Here is a 22276-nt window from a genome sequence, read left to right on the forward strand (position 1 = left end):
TTAGACAGGACCCTGGGCCTTTCTGAGCTGATCCCCACCCCTCCCCGCCATGAGAGTCAGGGCTTTGTCCTCAGTGCCTCCAACACGATGGCCTGTGTGCAAAGAACCAGTTTCCAGTGTTCCGACCCTCTTGGTATATACTGCAGTCATAATCCTGCCTCATCAGGCCTTCCCAGAGGCGACTGATGGACGTGGGCAGAAGATTTGTGGTTAGGTTAATGCACTTCCTGTAGTGGCATTTCAATGGTATTTTAATAACTAAAGCTTGCCTGAAGATCAGAGAGTAAAACAGTTCCACTGGCCAGAGTTGCAGACCAGGCAGTGGTAACACACACCTTAAATCCTGGTAGCCACACTAGTTTGCCATAGAAACAGGGCGATGCATGCCTTTAATCCCAGTGCTAGAGAGGAATATAAGATGGGAGGAGACAGCTCACAGACACAGTCTCATTCTGAGGTCTCCTGGAGGCAAGATTACCAACTTTGGGCATATACCCAATATCTGTCCCTGAGTTTTTATCAGCCATGCTTCTGCTTCCCATCAGCAAAGTTGGTCACAAGGTTGGAGTCACTGTCTCCTGAGAAAACTTGCATGTCTATAAAGCCACATTCAACTTCTGTTTGGATAAACAGCATCTAAAACTGAATGACGGAGCCAGATTCTAAAACAGCAACAACAAAAAGTTTTTTAGGTTTGCACAGTAAGAGAAAGATAGTGCTCTTTTTGTATACAAATGATTTTCAGTCTGAAAAGAACCCTACTTTTCAAAAAAAAAAAAAATCTATTTCCTCAGCCTTCCCCCACTTCTCTCTTTCTTTCTCTCTCTCTCCTCCCATAACTAACGCCAGCATCTCTAAAGTCTCCTTCCTACTCTAAAAAGCAATTTCAAATAATGACAACATGTAGTTGGTTCTGGCTGCTTCTCAACCCTTGCTCCTCCCTCAGCGACCCGGGAGTGTGCACAAGTCTGGTGGTTCAGTGCTTCGATCTGTTGTCTGCCGTGAGACCCTCACCATATGCGGCCTGGGGGTGATGCTCTGCCAAAAACACATGCCAGGTCCATTTTGAAGAATTTAAGAAAAGATACTCAAGGAAGAGGTGTTATAAGAAATATTTTTCCCTTCATATAAAAATCAACTTCGTGTGTGGGTATACTACCACAAATATTTAAAAATGCCGAGGTCATCGTCTTCCAGGCTAAAATAAATACATGAACTTTGCACGTTTCCTAATTTTATTTCATTTTTCATGTTTAGTGAGAAGGAAAAAAAAATACCTATTAGTATTTAGTCCCAAATTGGTTTTGTGACTCGCGGCCCCTGGCTCTTACCTGTGAGAACACAGATCTATCAAGATATTTTCTGTCTGCATTGTCCTAAGCAAGCGTTGGCCCTGCAATGCTAAGGGCAATGCTGTCGCAGCCTCTCTGCACGCATCTCAGGTACTGCTCTGACTTGTCTCCTGGGTCAGGAGATCCAAGAGAGGCCTGCGTTTGTTCTCTTGGGGAAGAGTATGATGGAGAACTTTGGAGAAACAGAGATTGTGTGAGGTTGCGATCGGGAAGTTAGATAATAAACAGCCCCTGATAGGACCATTCTAGTGGCCAAGATCAACACAGTCTGGATGTGGGCAGGAGTAGCCTTCCTGCCTGCCCCTCCCCAGAGGGCCCTTTGTGTCAACAAGCACAGCCAGCCTCTTGGCCAGCTCCCAGGCTCAGAGTGGGGCTATCATTTTTGTTTGCTTTGCAAATATCTTAATGGGAAGTGGTTCAACACCACCTATGGGTTAATCTGAGGGCTTCTGCCTGGCAGCTGTTGACTCGGCGAACCACATGGCTGCTCTCCGGTGGAGGGAGCCGAGCTGGCCTGCACTACCCAGTGCCAGGTTGAGGTATCGTCTTTGTCTCTTGGATTTGCTGACTGGCAGGAAGCACCTTGGTGCCCTTTATTTTTAGTTTGTTCCTCCTGGGAGGGCAGAGCTGCTCCTGTCTGTGCCAACTGTGCTTTCGCTTCAAGGCAGGGAAGCTGTTGACATTATTTTTCACCGCCGTGAAGCAGCCTCCTTCTCCTAAGCCCATACTTGCAGAATCTGCGATTTGTGTTAAGTGTGGCGATGGTGGAGATGGTATTGCAGGAAGATCTAGTGGGCCAGCACACAGGGAGCTCCCAGGGAGCCCCAGGGAGCTGAGGTCTGGTCTTCACCTGGGATATGAAGAGCTAAAGAGCTACTGTGCATCTGCAGAATCCCGTTCTGCTAGTCTGTCAGGTCCGAGAAAGCCCAGACGTGGCTTTTGTGCATCTAGAGGGGCTGAGCATGCTTCCAAGAGAAACATGGCCAAGCCATGCCTCTCTGGATCTGTGATTTCTGAAGTGACAAGGGCCATTCCCTTCTCCATGCTTCCCTCACTGAGTTCTGGCCAGGGTGAGCTGACCCCCACGAAGCGGGGTAGGATATGGACTTGGAGACATCTTCCAAACACCGCCATGTTTGCAAGTGCGTAGAAAGGTCAGATTGCTCAGTGGGCGAGCTGCCCGCTGGACAGTGCACTCCTGCTTGCAAAGTCTTGTCCTTTCCAGGGGTTTTCACACACACTGGAGGGGTTGCTACGGACTGAAGTCCCAGAGGCCACCCCACAACCTTCTGATGGATGATCAAACCTTCCTGAACCCACTCATTTTCTCAGAGCCTCAGTTTCTCCATAGTTAAGAGCAATTGACACAACTGCTCCCGCACCAGGTCATGAAAGATCAGTGAGATATCACACACCAAGCACGCGATGCCTCATCTGACACATGAAGTTCCCCATGCCTAGGAACAGCCAGTGTTATCTTGGCAGCGCAATTCTTCCTTTATAGAAGCCTTGTTATTATTATACTTCAGAGTTGGTTACTCCAAAACCTTTAATATTAAACCAGAGCTAAATTCAGGACAGTTTGAGTATCAAAGTAAAGAATGCTGAAAAAAGGATATAAGCCCACTGAGTAAAAAGAATTCAGGAGTCTACGTTAATAGGAGGAAAAGAAGATAGGGAAGGTGTAAGGAAGCTCACATTGTAATTAAAATGTGAAATAATAAACGTAAATTTGATGACTGAAAAATGGACATTTCCAAGCACCAAAGCCATCATTGCTCTACGCAAGAATCATGAATGGGTGCTAAAAAACAGCAGGCGAAAGACTAGGGAATAGCAAGCTATTGTCCCAATGTCGGAGTAAATCCCATAAGAAAGCAGTTAAAAGACACAGAGGAACCCTGCAGAAGCCACTTTGACCAAATGACAGCATCACAGTGATGGAGCCACCAGACCGCACGGGCTTCCTGAGAAGAGCGTCTTGTCTGTGCATTTCCTGCCAAACGAGCATGACCTGGATTTAATTCCAAGGAAACGGCAGACAGACCCCGACAGAGGAGTCTGTTGGAAGGTAACTGGCCAATAGGCTCCGCAACAGAGCAGAGAGGGGGCTGAGGGCCCACTCAGATGGAAGGAGACATAACTGGAGGTGATGCCAGGGTTTCCTCTGCTACAAAAGTTGTCACTGGGATATTTGGCAAATTCAGAACACTATGGAGTGGGTCACAGCATCTCGATAATAATATCAATTCTCTGGTGTCAGTCACCACATTCTGGTAAGAGCGCACCCTCCTTTAGAGAAACAGACCAATAGGTAAGAGATAAAGGCGTGTGGGGTTTCTCCAAAGGTCCAGAAAAAGTCCATGTGTTTGTGTCTGTCAGTGCTCCTGTCTGTCGGTGACAAAGCAAAGAGGTGCCTGGCCACGGCCTGCTCTCCTTGCCTCTCTTGTAGAAGTTTGAAACGTAGCCAAAGCAAGAAGTTGCAATTAAAACCCAAGTCAGGTCCCCTTCATCTCTCAAACTCACCAGCCTCATTCTCTTTGAATGCATATGATCTCCATCGCTCTTGCCAAACTGTAGTAGAATATCTAAGTTTCAGTGTCTAGTGTCCTTGCTTCTTTGTTTGTTTAAAGACGGAATCTTTCTAGGTAGCCCTGACTAGCCTGAAACTATGTAGACCAGGCGAGCTTCGAACTCACAGAGATCTGCTTGTCTACGCCTCCCGAGTGCTGGAAGGAAAGGCGTGCGCCACCAAGCTTGGTGCTAATTCAGTTTTTAAAGAGCTAAATCTACGACTCAACATAGGTCCACCTATAAGCGACTCCAAGGCCCACTCCTCAAGTGGCTGTGGTCCCAGCTACTCAAGAAGTGGAGGCAGGACTGTTTCCTGGGCCTCTGAGTTCAAGACCCAGCTGGACGACATAGTGAACTCCTTTGGAAGATGAACCTACTCAGGGGAGAAGCAGAGGTGACACAGAAGAAGCTGCTTAGAGGCCTTGTCATCGCCTCCCCTTTGCATGTCTGCATCCAGGGACTTCTCGCTCAGAAGTAAAGGGTCCATCTTAAGCGGGAAATATAAAACTTCACTGAAAGACTCTGCTTTGTTTCTGACTTCTGGATCTGCACATCTTATTTCATTCTTGTAAGAACCAGTAGTCTTTTCTTCTTTTTTCCTAAAAAACACAGGTGTGATCATTTTCTCCCAGCCCAGCAAGGGTTTTAATTTACAGTGTATTGATGAAGAAAGGGAGGCGTTGATCTCACTTGGGCAAATGGAAGCACGGGCTGCCCCTTTCCAGTTGACGTCTGTGAAAGAGACAAATCCCTCTTCCATATAAGCATGTTACTAGAAGTATCTGAAAATGCTTAAAGAATTAGTCATCACTTACATGAAATTCACATTCAACTGGATATCTAATCTGTGTTTTATCTGGCAACTGGAGCCCGAGTAGTGTGGAGCTAATTCTGAACCATGTGCGTAGCATACGGAGGCATCCCAAAGTGTGGCCCCGCGCCCTGACCAAGTCCTCGCACACTCCTCTGGTCCTGGCTGCCATAGAACAGCATTTCCCACCCTTTCGCCATCTTGGAAAACACATTCAAAGCTCCCCATTCCTGCTTGTTTACCAAGGTCTTGACTCAGCTGTCACTTTCTGTAGCCACTTAAGCTACTCACAGCCTCTCCTCCAATACTTTCCGGCCCCTTCCTCTGCTTTTACTTTCTCCATGGGCTCTGACTTTTATTTAGCATTCTGTAGTTTTTATTTGTTTCAACTGCCACCGCCTCTGTTGGGAATTGGGTTCCCAGCAGAGGAATCTCAGGCCCCTTGTTCAAGGCTTTATCCTCAGGGCCTAGAACGGTGGAAGACTAATTGAAAGGTGTTTATGGGATGGTGGATGGACGAATGGACGGACAGACAGACAGGCGGACAGACAGACGGGTGGGTGGGTGAATGGATGGATGGACAGATGGATGGATTGGTGGATGGACAGATGGACGGACAGATGGACAAATGGACGGACGGACGGATGGATGGTGTCCAGAGAGCTATGAGAAGGCTTGCATTGCACGGGTCATATGTATTGCTCTTATAAAATCTAGAGAAGGCTTGCTACCAAGTCAGATCCTAAGCATGGCGTGGTGTGCATTCCCCATATATACAAGGTAGGTTTAAAGGTCAGACAGGGCTCAAAGAGGACCTCGTGATAGAGCAGAGCATCTCTTAATCCGTTCTTGAATATTTTCCAGAGCTTAATGTTGATTACACCAGGTGCCAGTCATTAGGATCCCCGATATAATGGTTTGATTAACTGATGTGTCCTGTACAAAACAGTGCTGGGGACAGAGAGTACAGGCTCTGTAGCAGCCAGACCCGGGTTACATCTGGTTCTGAGCTGTACTGCTTACTCAGGCAGGTGGCCCAGCTTCCTCTCCCTGATCTGTGAAATGGGGATGTTCAGGGACCTAACCCATCAGCTGTGGTTTGAGGATGAATGAGGTGATCCCACCAAGCCCTCTGTACTCCCCAGGCAACAAGAAGGTTGCTTCTGTTGCTGCCCTGGTCTCTGGTGACTCCACCCCACCCTCCCCCCACCACAGTGCATTATGAAGCCTTGCTCAGCCCTCCTGCCCAGACTGTGGCCCTCAGACAGACCGTGCTGCCTGCCTTCAGATCACAGACATCCTGTCACTGTTCCCAGCCATTCCTTTTCCCAGCCAGAGGCTGGGTGCTGATAAAAAGCCCACGACTGTCTGTCAGTGGAGTGTCACCTGTCCAATAAGGTACCTTTCTCATCGGGAGGAGGAAAAGCCTCTGCTTCCACCTCAGGCTTTTACAGTGACAGCTGCCATGCTAAAGAGTCATGCCGGAGAGGGGAGGAAAGAAAAGAAGCGAGACTCTAAGAGCTAGTAAATTAACACTGCAGGCTCACCGCTGGAGAAAAGCAATAGGGTGAACAGCTATGATCATCTATAAAAGCCTAGTAGGATTCGGGAAATTAGCCTAAGTCCACAAACCTAACTGGCTCTGACTTAAAGCAGTACAATAGAAAATGTTCGTTAGCTCTTGGAGTCCTTCACGTGGATTAGTCCTTGAGTCATGTTCTAAAACAGAAAAACACAGCTAGTTTAGAGCAATCACGTGTCCACATACTTAAGTAAGATTTTTGTATCCAACTCCTTCGGTGCTAACGCTGACTGGTGAGAGATAGGAGATGTGTGTTTCAATGTTTTTATTAAAATCCTGAGTTATTTAGAACAAATGAGAAAAATAAAAACATAAGCCAAGCTGTTAAATGCAATTCTCCTGGGTTCCTTTTTCTGAACACATCCTGTTAAGTTCCTTACTCTTCTCTTATGCCCTTTAGTCCCACGGTGTCATACAGTAAAGCTCATGACAATATTTTCCTCTTGACAAATGTCAGGGAGAAAAATGTCAAGGTACCGGTTTCCAACAAAAGCTGTGACAATTAAAGAGACGGGATAACATCTAGTGTAGGGGATACAGAAAATAGCACCTTTTGTACATTTGTGGCATCACTTTTCATCACAGAAAATAGTCTTTAATCTGAAAAAAAAAAGGGAGAATGGAAAATATTTTGTCAGGTCTGTTGGCTATTTATTTTGGTCAGAAAAGAAGATGTTGGTACATATTCACAGATTAGTGATTATGGAGATTCAGGGGCCTGGGTTTATAACTGTCCCTCAGCTAAGAAATAATGCCAGAGCTGTGAACTCTCGGTAGGAAGAGCTGATGGATCAGAAGGCAAGGGACTCTGCGGCCAGCAACTTTGCTCATTGCTGTGACCAATCACCTGAGGAGAGGCCCTTAAGGGAGGAAGGCTTTATTCTGGCTCTCAGTTGGAAGATGCAGCCCATCCCACCAGACACACAGTGGCAGAACAGGATACCACTGCTTACATCTCATGGAATCAGGAAGCAGGCAGAGAGGACGCTAGCATCCTGCAGGCTTTCTTCTTTTCCTCCCTCTGTTTATTCAGACCAGGACCCGTGGGATGGTGCCACCCACATTCAGACACAATAAACTCTGAGGTGAGTCACCTGGTAAAGTGCCCAATCCCAAGGACAAGTTACACGTGGCAAAAACATGTTTCTGCACAGAGACATCTATGAATAGCAACAGCTGAAGTGAACTCGCTCCTGTCCGCCACACTTCGGAAGAGCATGTAAACACATTCCAGGACAAGACTGGGTTTTGAGGAAACTGAGGTCACAAGACTCTTGTCTAATTTTCATAAAGTTTTCTCACAAGCCCTCAGAATTCTCACAGGACTTTATTCTTGGTCTGTATCCACACACACACACACACCTGCACATATACCACACACATATATAATCACACAGATGCACATACACCCTAAGAAGCCTTGAGAGGTAGCTAGAACTACCTAGATATAGTTAAAATGAAAATTGCCAGTCTCAAGTCAGCACATGGGCTTCAACATAGAGGGGAATCCCATATCAAAGAACAGCGTCGCGTCCCTGTGTTGTCCTCCCCCTCCCCCTGCCGCCTTACATAGCTTCATTTACCTTTGTGGTTTGAATGTCCTGGAACTACTTCCAATCTCTTCTTTCTCATGGTAATCGGTCCATAAAGACAGCTGGGGGTGCATGTATCTAAAACCTGCCTCCCTTCTAGGGTCGTAGAGGCCTACTCTGTTCACACAACCTGCTTGGAGCACCTTGCCTGCTGGGTTGCTTGACATCGGCCCCTCAGGGACAGGAAACTGAGTTCCTTTGGTCCCGTGTCCTCAAAGGGACAGGGACAGGCTGCTAGTTATGTTGAGCAACGTTTCTCCCAGAGCTGCCACCTAAGGAACAAGCTTGACAGAAACACTATGTTTACAGTCACCAGGGACGATGTGGCTGTAACCTGCTCTGCTTTGAAGTTAGCATAAGCTTTCAAGCTGCAGCGCTAATACTGCTCTCAATTTGTTTAGGCGCCAAGAAGTTATAATTGATACAAGACGAGACATAACTTTCTAAATGTAATCAAAATTAATGAAAAAAAAGTACACAGAGAAGGCAGTTTAAGAGAGGCTTAGGAAAGAGAGACTCAGCTGGGCGGTGGTGGCACATGTGTTTAATCCCGGCACTCAGGAGGCAGAGGCAGGTGGATCTCTGTGAGTTTGAGGTCAGCCTGGTCTACAAAGCAAGTTCCAGGACAATCAGAGCTAAACAGTGAAACCCTGTCTGGAATTCTGCACCCCCAAAAAAGGAAAAAGAGATTCAATAGGCACCTGCTGTGTCTCAACTCTCATCTAAGAGAAGACAGTAAGAGTCTAACCTGATACAGGAAGAGACCAGCTGTCAGACAAGCCCAATGATGAGCCTCGTCCTCTGATGTCACTTTCTAATTCTACAGCACTTTGGTCTCCAGAATGTATGGACTCACTAGCAAAGGGACACATCTGGTCCAATTTCCTGCCCCTTGCAAAACTTACACCCCGCCCGTCATCCTGCTTTTCAAATGTGCGACTCCATGAGATTGGTTATAGTGTAACTCCGAACGCCCTGTCCATCATTCCTCACTGAACTGACAAATGGAATTTCAGAGCCTGTGAAGCTGAGGCCCAGACCCTAGCCCAGAGTGACTTCCCACTGTGCTACCAGTACAGCGTGACAGAGCCAGCTGGCTTCATGATCTTCACTGCGGAAGAAAGATGCAGGCACTCTGAGGGGAGCATGTGGCGAGCCAGCCTTGGTACTGCCCCTCATCCGTCACATGAGAGAATTAGGTGCCAGCCTCTTTGCTTTTGTTTGTTTGTTTGCTTGCTTTTTTTTTTTTTTCTAAGGTGGATTCCTAGAAGAAAGGTTCTCGGTGGTGGCTGGGGTTGTCCATCCTCCCTAGAGTACACAGTTAAATATACCAACTGCACTGAGCCCAGAGGCATCTGCAGGAGAGGCTAGCAATGTTTCTGAGAGGCCCAGCTGCCCCGGACATGTGTGGTGAAGGAAGAACCTCGTAGTCCTTTGATGACAGATTCATTGATTTGTAAATCTTAACAGAAATTGAAGACTTATTTTTTAAAAACTTTTTTGGGGGGTGCTGATTCGAAAGGCAGTGTCTCAGGACTGGGGAGAGGACTAAGTGGATAAAGGACTTCCTGTTAAATGTGAGGGTGGATTTCAGTCTAGAACTCACGTAAAACCCAGGCAGGCAAGGAGAGAGAGAGAGAGAGAGAGAGAGAGAGAGAGAGAGAGAGAGAGACAGGGGACGGACCCATGGAGCAAACTGACTGGCTAGGCTCACCGAATTAGCCTGCTCTAGGTTCAGTGGGAGATCCTGCCTCAGTAAATAAAGAATGGACAAGGAAAATACCCATTGTGAACCGCTGGCCTCCATGCACACATGCACACACGTGCCTATCTACACACATGCGATCATGCATGCACATATGCACAAATACTACATGTGTAAACACGCAAAAGAAACAAACCAATATTACATTTTAAAAATGAATACTGTTTTGTTAGTTGCCTAATAGTCAAAACTTCCCAGGACCTTACCTTTCTAAACCACATTTCTTCACCACTGTAGGTATAAAAGTGCTTTTCTCCGATGGCTGTCAAGATCATATTGGATATTTTAGAACATTTTAAACACCAGAAGTGCAATATAAATAATTTGTCAATTTAAATTTACTGTTAAGGATATTTTTCCTGGCCTATGTGGCCATACATTTTGGAATTTACCCAACTTATACTTGTAGTTTGATTTTTCACTCTTTTGGCTTGGTGGGGGGCACCACCCAGCAACCAAATAAATCACATATACAGTGGCTTATTCTTAGTTTTAAATGTCAGGCCTTAGCTTGGCTTGTTTCTTGCCAGCTTTTATTAACTTAAATTTTCCCAACTAACTTTTGCCTCTGAGCTTTTTCCTTTTCTTACTTCTGTGTATCTGTGTACTTCTGTGTATCCACTCTTACTCTATGGCTGGCTGGGTGGCTGGCCCTAGTTCCCTCTTGTCCTCATTTCTCCTTTTATTTATTCTCTGCCTGCCAGCCCCACCTATCCTACTCCTGCCTTGCCATTGGCCATTCAGCTCTTTATTAGAACCATCAGGTGTTTTAGATGGGCACAGTAACACAGTTTCACAGAGTTAAACAAATGCTGCATAAACAAAAGAAACACACCTTAAAACAATACTCCCCAACATGTACTAACATTTACCAAATACTTAATGCTCCAGGCGCTGAGATAGGCGCTGATGAAGACTGTGCAAAGCAGCCGTTCTGATCCCTTACCTTCCATGTGGGCGGCTTGCAATGCTAAAAACTGACAACCCCTTCCCCGCGTCCTGGGGGGTTTGATTGGTGTACTATTAATAACCACCACCGAGATGTATTCATGAATGGCCCACAAGGGTTGAAATGAATTAATCAGTTTAATTAATTAATAAGATTTAAAACGTAGCACTGGAGGTAACCTTAAGAGCAGTTTCTCCCAGTTCCCTTGCTTTATAACTGAAGAAAGCTAGAACCCAGAATACTTGAAACTTACCCAGAATTACATGAGAGCGCAGGGATACTCAGGCAAGGTCAGAACACAGATTTACCCTCTGAGGCCAGTACTTTTCTCTTGCTGGCTTCTATCCGAGGCAGGGTCTATGTACACCCCTGGCTGACTTCCAATCTGCAGTATTCCTCCCGCCTCTGCCTTCTGAAGGCTGTCACAGGCATGTGCCTCCAGGTCAACTGAACCTTGTTCTGCGCTTTTGACTAGGCTCAACTGTGCCAAAGTTTTTTTCCTATGGAAATTTAGCAGTTTACTAGATGTTAATAAGTTTTTGGTCTCGTAACTTCAGACCCTGTGGTCAGCCCTGCCTCTGCTGCAGAGGTCCAGTGTGGACTGACTGTGGAAGGGGGGCATCCCTGTAGCAAGGAGACTCTTCCACCACGCCCCACCCATCATTCCCAAACCCATGTGTGCCTCTTGCTACAGAGTGTGGCGAATTCCCTGAGCAGAAAACACAGCCTCATATCAACCTGGCAAACCTGGCATGGGAAACCTGGGCAAACCTAGCATTGCTCCCTAACGCACACAGCTTCAAAGGGGCAGTTTCCAGGTCTTAGGGCTGTAGGTAGTCTGTGGATCTGTGGGAATACAGAGGGGCAAGGCCGGTAGGAGGCAGTTTTTGCGTGGACAGTGTCCTTTTGATCGAGGACTGGCACAAGACGCTACAGAAGCTGAAGGGACAAGTTTGCATATCTGGTTTTGGGAGGAAAACAATGTTTTTTTTCTCAATAGTAATTCTATTAGTTTTTATTGTAATTTTCAAGCCTTTTACAGATCCTGATTTTTGTTGACCTTCTAGGCATCCACAAGCTGGGAGTTCCCCACCAGGCTGTGATGTTGCCTCGGAACATGCATTTAAGGCAGCTGGACGTCCCGATGCTGAGGTAACACTCCTTCAGTCTGGCCCGAGTCTGCAGGCATGGAGCCTGTTTGTGACTGCCTGGCCCAGCCATCCAAACATGAAACTTGTAGTGATATTTTGAAGTTTTTGAGACAAAAGCCTAGCTAAAGAACCTTGTTTCAGTGGAGAGACAGGGAGGCACAGTGAAGGGAGAATCAAAAGCCTGGAAATTCGCGGCTGAGAATAAACGCCGGCTACTCCCTGAGGTGATTTGAGTCCTCCCCGCTGCAGATGGTGGAGTCTCTCTCTGAGAGAGGACCTGAGGTTCTCTGGTAGCACTTTGATACCCTGCTTGAATTCAGCACGTGAAATGGAGGCGTCTCTCTGTGACTTGGAGCCCACAGCAGGCTTTGAAGTCTGATCCAATTTTTGCTGCCTCCTATTTGATGTTGAAAGGGTGAAATGAAGAAAATGTACAGTTTTTGCCAGTAACTCTGCCGAGCATATGTAAGATTGAAAGAAAAAAAAAAACCAAAATCCTCTGGATGATGTGCTTAGAAATGGCAAGCAGATTAATACCTTCCTATACGTCTTCTTGTTTCTCTCTTAAGGGTAGAAATAAAGTAAAGAGGAGAATTGGCACGTGGCTGGTTTTCTGCCCTGCACTAAGTAGTTGAGGGGGATGTTAGTGCAGAGGAGGAAATAGGTGGCTGAAGTCAAAGGTACTGCGGCTTGGCTCCTAACTGCCCCAGGCGAGGACGAGGACCCTCACTAAGTTCTATTTAAGACACAGAGAGCATGCAAATGCCATCAATAAAGTCAGGGCCGGGGTCCCTTACTTTAATGTCCTTTAGGCTACTTCACCAGAGGATGAAAATGTCACTTCTCTCACTCCTTCTTTCTCTAGCTCTCAGTTGCTGGAACCGATGCGTCGTCTTCCTGGACATGTCACACTGCCCCAGCTCACCAAAGACCGAACAGCTGCGAAGGCCCTCCCAAACCTGGTAAGGAAGACATTTGGAATGCATGCAGTTTGACCATTTGCATGCTGGTATACGTTCCAGTGAGTTGTTCATGAAGGCTTGTCTAGAAGTTGGGACCTAATCAGATGGTAAAATGATGTAATGCTAGCAGGAAGCCATAAAGGCTGGGAACAATAGTCATATTAAAAAGTAGCTGTTTACCCCAGACAGTGGTGGTGTGTAACTTTAATCCCAGGACTCTGGAGGCAGAGGCAGACAGATCTCTGTGAGTCTGAGGCCCTCTGGGTCTGCAAAGGGAGTTCTAGGACCGCAAGGGCAACACAGAGAAACTGTCTCAAAAACAAAAGGTGGCCGTTTAAGATTGGCAAGGCAGCACAATCCCGCTTAGGAGGCAGAGGGAAGAAGACCTGCCTTGGATATACAGCAAGTTTGACGCCAGCCCAGGCTACATCAAGACTCTGCTTCACACAGCCAAAGTATATATATTCATACATACATAAGTGGTAGCAGTTTACCCTCCTACTCATGTGCTTAAATGAATAGCAAGGGCCATTACTTCCCTTGTAAAGCTCTGAAATTATTCCTAAGCTTCTTTTGTCAGAAAGAAAGAAACATCTATATTGCAGCAGAGTTAATCAATCAATCATTCAAGGACAAAATCTCTGGTTTAGCAACGAATATGGACTTGGAAAATACCTCTGCATTCTGGGTAGCAAGCCCATTTACCTAGCAAAAGACAGACGCCTCGCCACTTGTCTTTGGTGCCAATGAATCCTAGCCCCTTTACAAAATTCCTTGCTATGGAGTATGGTAGACGTCAGTTTCAGACTGGTGGGCAGCTATAACCAGTGCTTCTGGAAGATGAAGTACAGACCATGATTGTAGGATATATTTATGAACAGATATACCCTTAGTTCAAGGAGAGAAATCTTGCGGCTGGAGACGGCCCAGCAGTTAAGAACACTGATTGCTCTTCTAGAGGACCCAGGTTTGACTCCTGCCCACAACCATCTATAACTCCAGCTTCAAAGAATCTGAGGACATTTTCTGACCTTCACGAGCACTGGGCACACACAAACATAGTCCACATACATACAAGATGCCAAACACACACACACACACACACACACACACACACACACACACACACTTACCCCATGCCTTAAAAACAAATGAAATATATGTAATTCCCTAAAAATAAAAGTCAGTATGGGTTTAATAGTTAGAAATACAGGTCTAAAGTCAGGCCTGTCTGGGTTCACATATCTGCTCTCCGGGTAATAGTAACCAGGCTATGTGATATATCAGTAACTTTTCTCATCATTTTGATAAAATGAGTTGCACATTTTGCTAAAAAAAAAAAAAAAACCGAACGTGATGGTATATGCTTTTCATTCCATACTTGGAAGGGAGAGGCAGACAGATCTCTGTAAGTTTGAGGCCAACCTGGTCTACATAGAAAGTTCCAGGCCAGCCAGGGCTACATGGTGAAACCCTGGGTCAAGAAAAGAAAAAAAAAAAAACAAAGCAAAATGAACAAAACTCCCCACAGAGAGCAACTTTAGGGACAAAGTGTTTATTCCGGCTTACAGTTTAAGATAAAACAGTCCATAGTGGGGAAATGCCATGGAGGCGGCGTCTGAGGCCAATGCTCATGCAGAATCCACAGTAATGGATCCCTCCCTTTCCTCCCATTTATTCAGCCTCAGACCACATCCTATGCAATGATGCTGCACACTTTCAGGGTGGCTCTTTCCTCTTCGGTTAAACCTCCTCGGAAACCCCCTCAAAGCCGTGCCCCCCACATGTGCTTTAGGAATGCCCCCTGCATCTTTTAACCCAAAGTCACCAGCGATGGAAATTAACCAGCATGCAGGACAGTTCTACTGCAGTATCCATGTTTAGAAACTGAGAGGGGCAGCAGTTATACACGGGAGGGCCGTATGGAGACCCATGAACCAGTGCTAGTGTAGGGTGCTGCACAGAGCTTGGCTCACGGGAAGGGGTGCTCAGGGGCTGTGGTGACCTGCCGTTTCTACAGAAATACTCAAGTATGGGTGGCTGGAGGAGAGATCGGTTCTTGTTGGAAGGCTTTGGGTCCTGATGGAATCGTTCAGAAAGAAACACATAGTGTATTTCTAACCAAAGGCGTAGAAAAGACTTGTTGGAATTGCCATTATCTTTCTAGTCTTAGAAATTATAAATATACTCCCAAAGTCAGACTCATTAGGGAGTTGTAAATCTGCCATTTAGAAATGGTTCTTAGGTATTTCCCACAGCTGTCCCTTCCTTCAGTGGAAACAGCTGTATCCTGAGTCAGTTGCCATCACTATTATCTCCCCTTATACTCATATAAGCGGCTTCTAGCCTAAGTGGTTTTCCTGGCTCCTCCCCCTCCTTCCACTCCTCTCATGCACGGGAGTCTGAGCAGCATTTCTGAAGCATAACTCTACTCGTGCCATTTGCTTCCTCCACTCTCCAGTGTTCCCCCAGTCCCCCACCCCTCTGCCCCCCCCCCGCCTCCACCGCCCAGAGTCAACTCTGACGTCATTGCAGGCTTTCTGTGTTCTTATGCTGGTCTCACTTTCGGGCTCTGATTTTTACTGGTGTCTCTTTCTCCTTTAAGGATTTTAAGAATCCCTAAACTATTCTCTACTCTGTGGACATGCCCAGTATATTCTTTCTCATGTGGCTTTGTTTGTGTTGTCCCCTCTGTCAGAATCCCCTGTGTTCATCATGGCCCATGATGATCCCCGATTCTGTGTCCTTTGACTTCTGACTTGGGGGACTGACACCATTGCTCCTGAAAGATTCTGGTAGGTCAGGGGCAGGAACTAAACCCCAGGTGCTCAATCTGGGACTCCAGAGCAGCCATCACTTCAGCCTGTAAAAAAGGGACTTGAACAGAGCCCTTAGCTAAGGAATCCAAGAACTGTCTCCAGCCAGCCCACATTGCTCATATAGATGAATATGTTCAGAAAGAGACAGGCGCCCATCACTTCACCATTAATCCAATCAGTGAAATACTTTATAGGATTGTATATAATCTCTAACCCTAACCCTAAGTATATAAAATCTCAAACAGGTTCTTACTATGTAAAGATGTATTTCTTAGACATTTGTTCTTCTCTTGATTTATTCATGTATTTATTTTTAAAAGTATTATTAATATTTTCTACATGCCAGAATCCATCTTGGGTCACCAATTTTCATTTTTTTTAAAAACCTGATGCTTATTTGTTTGTTTTCAATAGACTTCTTTCTGATTTGTTGTCTGATAGTTTTGTGACATATAATAAAAAGAAATCCTAGAAAAGTAATCACCCACTAAAAGTACCTAGAAAAGCAATTGCTCCCTTGGACACTTCGCTGATATCAAACTGATCTCAACTTGGTTTGATTTCTTCCTTTCAGTTAGATGGCTCTGAATTCCTTTACTAATTTAGTCAGGCACGAGGGACACCAGGCAGCCTGAAGGCTGTCAGAGAGTGACAGTCATGTTTGGATCACGCAAGGCCTCCTGTGCTGGACGAGGTTTGTTTGCCTTTGTGTTGTAAACATAATTCCATCAGAGCGCTCCACACACCAACTGCTATCACCTCTGGTAACCCTCTCTGAGGCCTCTGTCCAAAACTGGGCTCTTTAAAAGAATTTTACAGTGTCCGTGCTAAGAGTCAAGGGTTTCTTATGAGTCTGCATTGACGAGAACTTTGAGGGATGAAGAAGGGACAGAGTCTACTTATGTGGCCAGGCCTCCCTCCCTCCCCAGGGTCCACGGTGAGATCTGACTGCGGTGGAGGCCTGAGGGAGGTTCCCAGTTGACAGAGGTTAATGGAAGCCCTGGAGAGAACATCTGCCAGGCAAGTGCTGCAGAGGCCACAAGTTCCCTGCCTTGGTCACTGTTTAGTCACTGTGAAGAGACACCATGACCAAGGCTACTCTTACTTAAAACAAAAACAAACAAACAAAACCTCGGTATTTAATTGGGGCTGGCTTACAGTTTCAGAGTGTTAGCGTGTTATCATTATGGTGGAAGCATGGTACTGAGCTTGGTACTGGAGCAGCAGCTGAGAGCTACACCCTGATCTTCAGGCAGAGAGAGAGAGAGAGAGAGAGAGAGAGAGAGAGAGAGAGAGAGAGAGAGACTAGGCCTGGCAAGGGCTTTTGAAAACCTCAAAGCCCACCCTCAGTGACACATTTTCTCCTCCAAGACTATACCTCCTAATCCTTGCGATCCTTTCAAACAGCTCCATCCCTAGTGATTAAGCATTCAAATATATGAAGCTATGGGAGTCATTCTTATTCAAAACAGCACATTGGGGCTGGAAAGATGATTCAGGGGTTAAGAGCACTGGTTACTCTCCAGAGGACCTGGGTTCAATCCCCAGCACCCGCATGACAACTCACAACTGTCTGTTAACTCAAGTTCCAGGGAATCTAGCATCCTCACACAGACATACATTCAGGCAAAACACCAATACATAAAAAAAATTAAAAAATCATTAAAAAAACAAACCCCACCATACTCCCCCAAATCACCCATAGTCTGCTCTTGTGCCTGCCATGTAGAAAAGCTCATTACAAATCCTATGACATCACTGCTGCCCAGATTGTTACTGCCCAGTCTTGGCATGCTCCTCTGTGAGAGTTAGGTTGGGATGTGCTTTCTGTCCCTGCCAAGTCCTGGCGTTGGCCCAGACATCAGGAGCACAGCTGCCAAAGACGGCGAGGTGGTGCTGTGTCCTCAGCTTCCAGGACTCATGCCCATGGCAGGACTGAGAAATGAGGGCAGAGAGGCTTTGATCCTAACTTACGTGATATAATATGTAATACACATAGACTCCCCTGTTAACCTTAGCCGCCTACTTTATTTCATTCTAAACTCAGCTTTAAAATCAAACATAGATTGGTTTTATGGTAGAAATGGTTTTTCTTTTTACTTCTGTTCATTTTCTGAAATTAGGTATAATACTTTTTTCTGAGTTTGGGGTGTGTGTGTGACAAAGAATTTCTATATAGCCTTGGTAGGTGTCTTTGTTACTTTTCTATTGCTGTGACAGCATCATAACCAAGGCAAGCAATGCGCAGAGGAGTCAGGGTCCCACTGACTCAACCCCCGGTTTTCTTTCCTCACCATCTGGAAAGGTCTGAGGGTGCATAGCAGTGAGCGTAGCCCGCCTACAGCCGCTGACCTAATAACAAACCTTCGAAGACTCGGGTTTCCCAAAGCCTCGTCTTTTTAAGGTGAGAGTTAATGATATCCCTTTCGTTAAGTCCGTGCCAGATGTCTTCACTAAGCAGTCTATTTACAGAACAAATTCAAACAGATCTGAGAACCAAAGGCAGAGCGCTCTTAATTTCAAAGGAGACGTTTGTGTGCCAGGACACAATGGCCGGATTCTCCCATGGGATGCACCCCCACTTTAAATAACAGACATTGGTGGGAAAATCAGATAAGAGCAGAGAGCCCTGGGTTTGTTTCTGCTCTTGATGGAGTCATCCTACAAAGGAAAGCTTCCACACTGACTTGTTCCCTGGGGCCTGAATGTTGGAGGTACCTGTTAAAGACAGACTATCCTAGGATCCCTTTATAGAGTATCCGTTGTTGGCTCCGTACTGTCGTATCTGCGCATGCCCTGAACAGTTCTGCTCAGACTAACACAGACGCACTCTGCGTTCTGATCTTCCGCTTGGATTGCCCTCTGGCCAGGACACTCCTCAACTGCGTAGGCAGCTCATTCTTCACTCCAGATTTGCATTATTTCATTCAGGCCGTGAGGGAAGTCCCCACCTCATCGGACAGTTTTTATTATGCTGTGAGGCCCAGGAAAATTCGCATCACGTTCTTGCTCTTGTATAAAAGAGGATTAAGATAGGTGTCCTCTCTAACCCACCTGTGTGTGCCTAGGGTACCCAGGTAAACAAGTGCTGGCCTACAGGAGCCGCCAATGCTTATGACAGAGCCTCTGAGCATAGACCCCAGTGACAGTCTGCTCTGCTGCACTCTGAGGCCCGAAATCGCCTGATGATTTCACAAGTCTTTGCAGGCTGCTTTCTAGCATGCCTTAATCAGGGTTCTACTGCTGTGGAGAGACACCATGACCACAGCACCTCTCATAAAGGACAACATTTCATTGAGCCCAGCTTACGGGTTCAGAGCTTTAGTCCGTTGTCATCATAGTAAGAAGGATGACCACAGCAGGCAGATGTGCTGCTGGAGAGATGGCTCAGAGTTCTATATCTAGATCTAGGCAGATGTGCTGCTGGAGAGGTGGCTCAGAGTTCTATATCTAGATCTAGGCAGATGTGCTGCTGGAGAGGTGGCTAAGAGTTCTATATCTAGATCTAGGCAGATGTGCTGCGGAGAGGTGGCTCAGAGTTCTATATCTAGATCTGCAGGCAGCAGGAAGAGAGCATGACGCTGGGTCTGGCTTAAGCATCTGAAACCTCAGAGCCTGCTCCCAGTGACACACTTCCTCCAACAAAGCCACACCTATTCCAACAAGGCCACGCCCCCAGTAGTGCCAGTCCCCATAAGCCTATGGGGCCATTTTCGTTCAAACTACCACATGTCACAAGCACCTCTAGGACACCAAAGGAGTCCATACATGCCCACCTCCAAACAGGCAAATAGTGCACCACTATGGCCAGCCTTACCTTGGGATTCTTCTGCAAAAGACAGAAATGTTGAGTTTCTTTATCACTTTTACTCTTTTTAATAAAACAATTGCTTTACAGTTATTCACTTTTCCATGCTTGAGAGAGGAGGAGACTTCTTAGTATTCTATACTCAAAAATGGGACATAAAAATTGAAATAAGATCATTTTCCGTTTTACTTTGAGTGCCTTACAAAATGGAACAGTGCTTCTGGGGTTACTTTAGATGCCAATTTTACACAATATAAATTACTGTCGCTGTTGTCCTTGGAAGCTGGTTTTCTCTGGTTCTCATTAGTGTTGATCTGGATTTAGATGTTAATTTTTTTTTAACTTCTTAGGCCACTGGTTTCATTGGTCTCAGTGGCATCGGAGGTGTGATATCTATGTTTTGAAGTTTGAAGCTTTCCTTCACTAAGATATAACTAAGCAGAATTGAAAAAAGAATCAAGACAGAACGCACACTCATGTCTTCTGCCTACATTTCATTGCTTCCTTCATTTGCAGAGGAAGCTGGGAAACATATTTGAGTTGATTACATTTGTTTTCTCCTGTGATTGAAGGCTGCCATAGGGAAGCAAACAGGGAAGATATTGTTCCAACCACCAGGTCCCAAATAACCAACTCAGAGGCTGAATATGAATCATAAATACTCAGCCACTAGCTCAGGCTTGTTACTACACTAATTAAGTGTAGCTAACTCTTACACTTAAATTAACCCATATTTCTATTTATGCTTTGTCACATTGCTTGGTACCTTCGTTAGCATGGCACATTCATCTCCTGCTCCCTCTGTGTCTGGCTGGCCACTCCTCACTCTGCCCTTCTCCTTCCCATCATCCTTAGTTTGATCAACCTGCCTATACTTTCTGCCTGGCTACTGGCCATTCAGCAAATGGCAAACCTTTACAGTGTTCAAGAGGATTATTCCACAGCAAACAACTAGTAATATTTGTTCAAAGTGGAACCTAGTCACCTGAGCACAGGGCTCAGAGCACAACTTCATGGTGGCTTACAAACAAGAGGATTTTTTAAGTCACACAAGTCAGGTCTTCCCTCTTGAATCATCAGATTTTACTACAGGTCCATCTTTGTGAGATACCAAGATCTTAAAGCAAGAGAAGGACCACCTAGAGGTTTTAAGATTCCAAGGCAAATGTTTAGGCTTGCCTCTTGGAAATAATGTGTGGCATAAAATGGTACTATTCCAAGTTGAGAGAAAGAGAAAAGATATATCCTGTTGGTGTGTTGGTAGAAGCATAAAGAATACAATGTGTTTGTCCAAAAATTAATTTTGTAGTGCATATTGAAAGTTTTTTACAACTTTGAAATTAGCAAGACATTACAGAAATTTGGTACAGACACCTTGTAGCATAAGATTTAACTATTTTTATTTTCATTTTGTTATCTCACATACATGGATTTTTGGTTGCATGTATATCTATATACCACACATGTGCCTGGTAGCCTCAGAGGCCAGAGGAAGGTACGGGATCCCCTGGAACTGGAGCTACAGATGGTTGTGAGCCTTCTTGTGGGTTCTGGGAACCAAACCCAGGTCCTCCAGAAAAGCAACCAATGCCCTTAACGGCCGGCCGGGAGCCTTCCCAGCCCCAGTATTTAACCATCAAAGCTTACATTCACCAAGCACTTCAGACAACACGGAAGAGTGGTTTTAGATTCACATCAGCCTAAGTTTCTCCTGCTGATTTGTTTGAGCAATTTCTCCTCTTCTAACATCTTTCCTTCCTACATATTCAGAGGGCAGACCAGGCTCCTGTCACATTCAACAACATGCTCTTCTACTGTTTATTACCTCCTCAAACTGCAGGGGAGAAAATCCAACCCCCCATCTTTAGGAAGAATGCTAAAGGGCAATACATTAAATGAGAAGAAACAAATGACCCATGTCTTCATAAAGAAGCATTTGCCTCAAAATTTAATTAGAAATGAAATTTTTATTTTTATCTATTAAATAGGTTAGGATAAAGAGAGAGAGAGAGAGAGAGAGATAATAGAAAGGCTCCTGACATCAACCTTGTTTGGAGAGCGGGTGCTAATGAATCACCTGACCCAGCAATGCTGCCCTGTGAGCTTGTCCACCACACCTGTCCTTAAAGGTTTGGCCCCCAGGAGAATGCTATTAGGAGGTAGTAAACACTTCGGAAGACCCTTTAAAGTTTTTAAGTCACTGTGGTGTGCCTCCAAGGAAGATTCAAGGCCCCTGGAAGGTTTTTCTCTCTCTTCCTCTCTCCCTTCATCCCTCCCTCTCTTCTTTTTTTTCCTTCCTCCTAGCTCATGAAGTGAAGTTTTCTCTGCCATGTGCTCCTGGTCACTGCCATCTGATGATGCCTTCACAAGAAGCTCAAACCAAAGAGTCGTCCAATCTTCAAACTATGAGATAAAGAAACCCATTCTCATTATAAGTTAACAGCCTTGGGTATTTCATTATAGTAACCCTAGGCTGACTATTTACAGGCAGTCTGTAGGGTAGAAATGAGCTTCATTTCAAGCGGCATCTTAGATCTCACCATCAGTCACATGCAAGTGTTTCTGGTCAACAGCTGTCTCCCCGGGAGTGGACCTTATAAGATGGGGCACTATGGGATGACATTTCCATCTGACTGTTTCGCACGGTCACATTTGTTAGGAAAATGAGGGCGGTCTCCATGTAAAAGTGGAGAAAAGGATTGGCAGTGGCCCTTGGAAAAGTCTGTAGAGTCACGATACCTGGGTGAGGTAGCTCTGTGCTTTGTTTTACTGTCTGATACTCTGGATGAAAGAGAAAGTGGGTTATCACGTTGGATTTGGATGAAAATGCCCAGAGGGATGGTCTCTGCCTCCCAGAAAGGAAAGTGTAGTTCTCCTTGTCTTTCTCCTCCTCTGCTCAAAGCCTCTTCCC

General features: G+C 45.6%; 1 protein-coding gene across 1 annotated transcript in view; it reads left to right on the plus strand.

The window, feature by feature from the left end:
• The window catches only part of Myo3b (myosin IIIB), a 288989-nt gene that overhangs the window by 216692 nt on the left and 50021 nt on the right, over positions 1-22276 (plus strand). Inside the window, exons 29-30 of the mRNA XM_041631591.1 lie at positions 11693-11777; positions 12642-12738. Coding sequence (XP_041487525.1) covers positions 11693-11777; positions 12642-12738 — 182 coding nt within the window. The remainder of the gene's footprint in view (positions 1-11692; positions 11778-12641; positions 12739-22276) is intronic.

This window comes from Microtus oregoni, unplaced genomic scaffold, assembly GCF_018167655.1.
Source record: "Microtus oregoni isolate MIOR12 unplaced genomic scaffold, Mior012 000037F_ref0000500, whole genome shotgun sequence".
In the NCBI taxonomy this organism is placed as follows: domain Eukaryota; kingdom Metazoa; phylum Chordata; class Mammalia; order Rodentia; family Cricetidae; genus Microtus; species Microtus oregoni.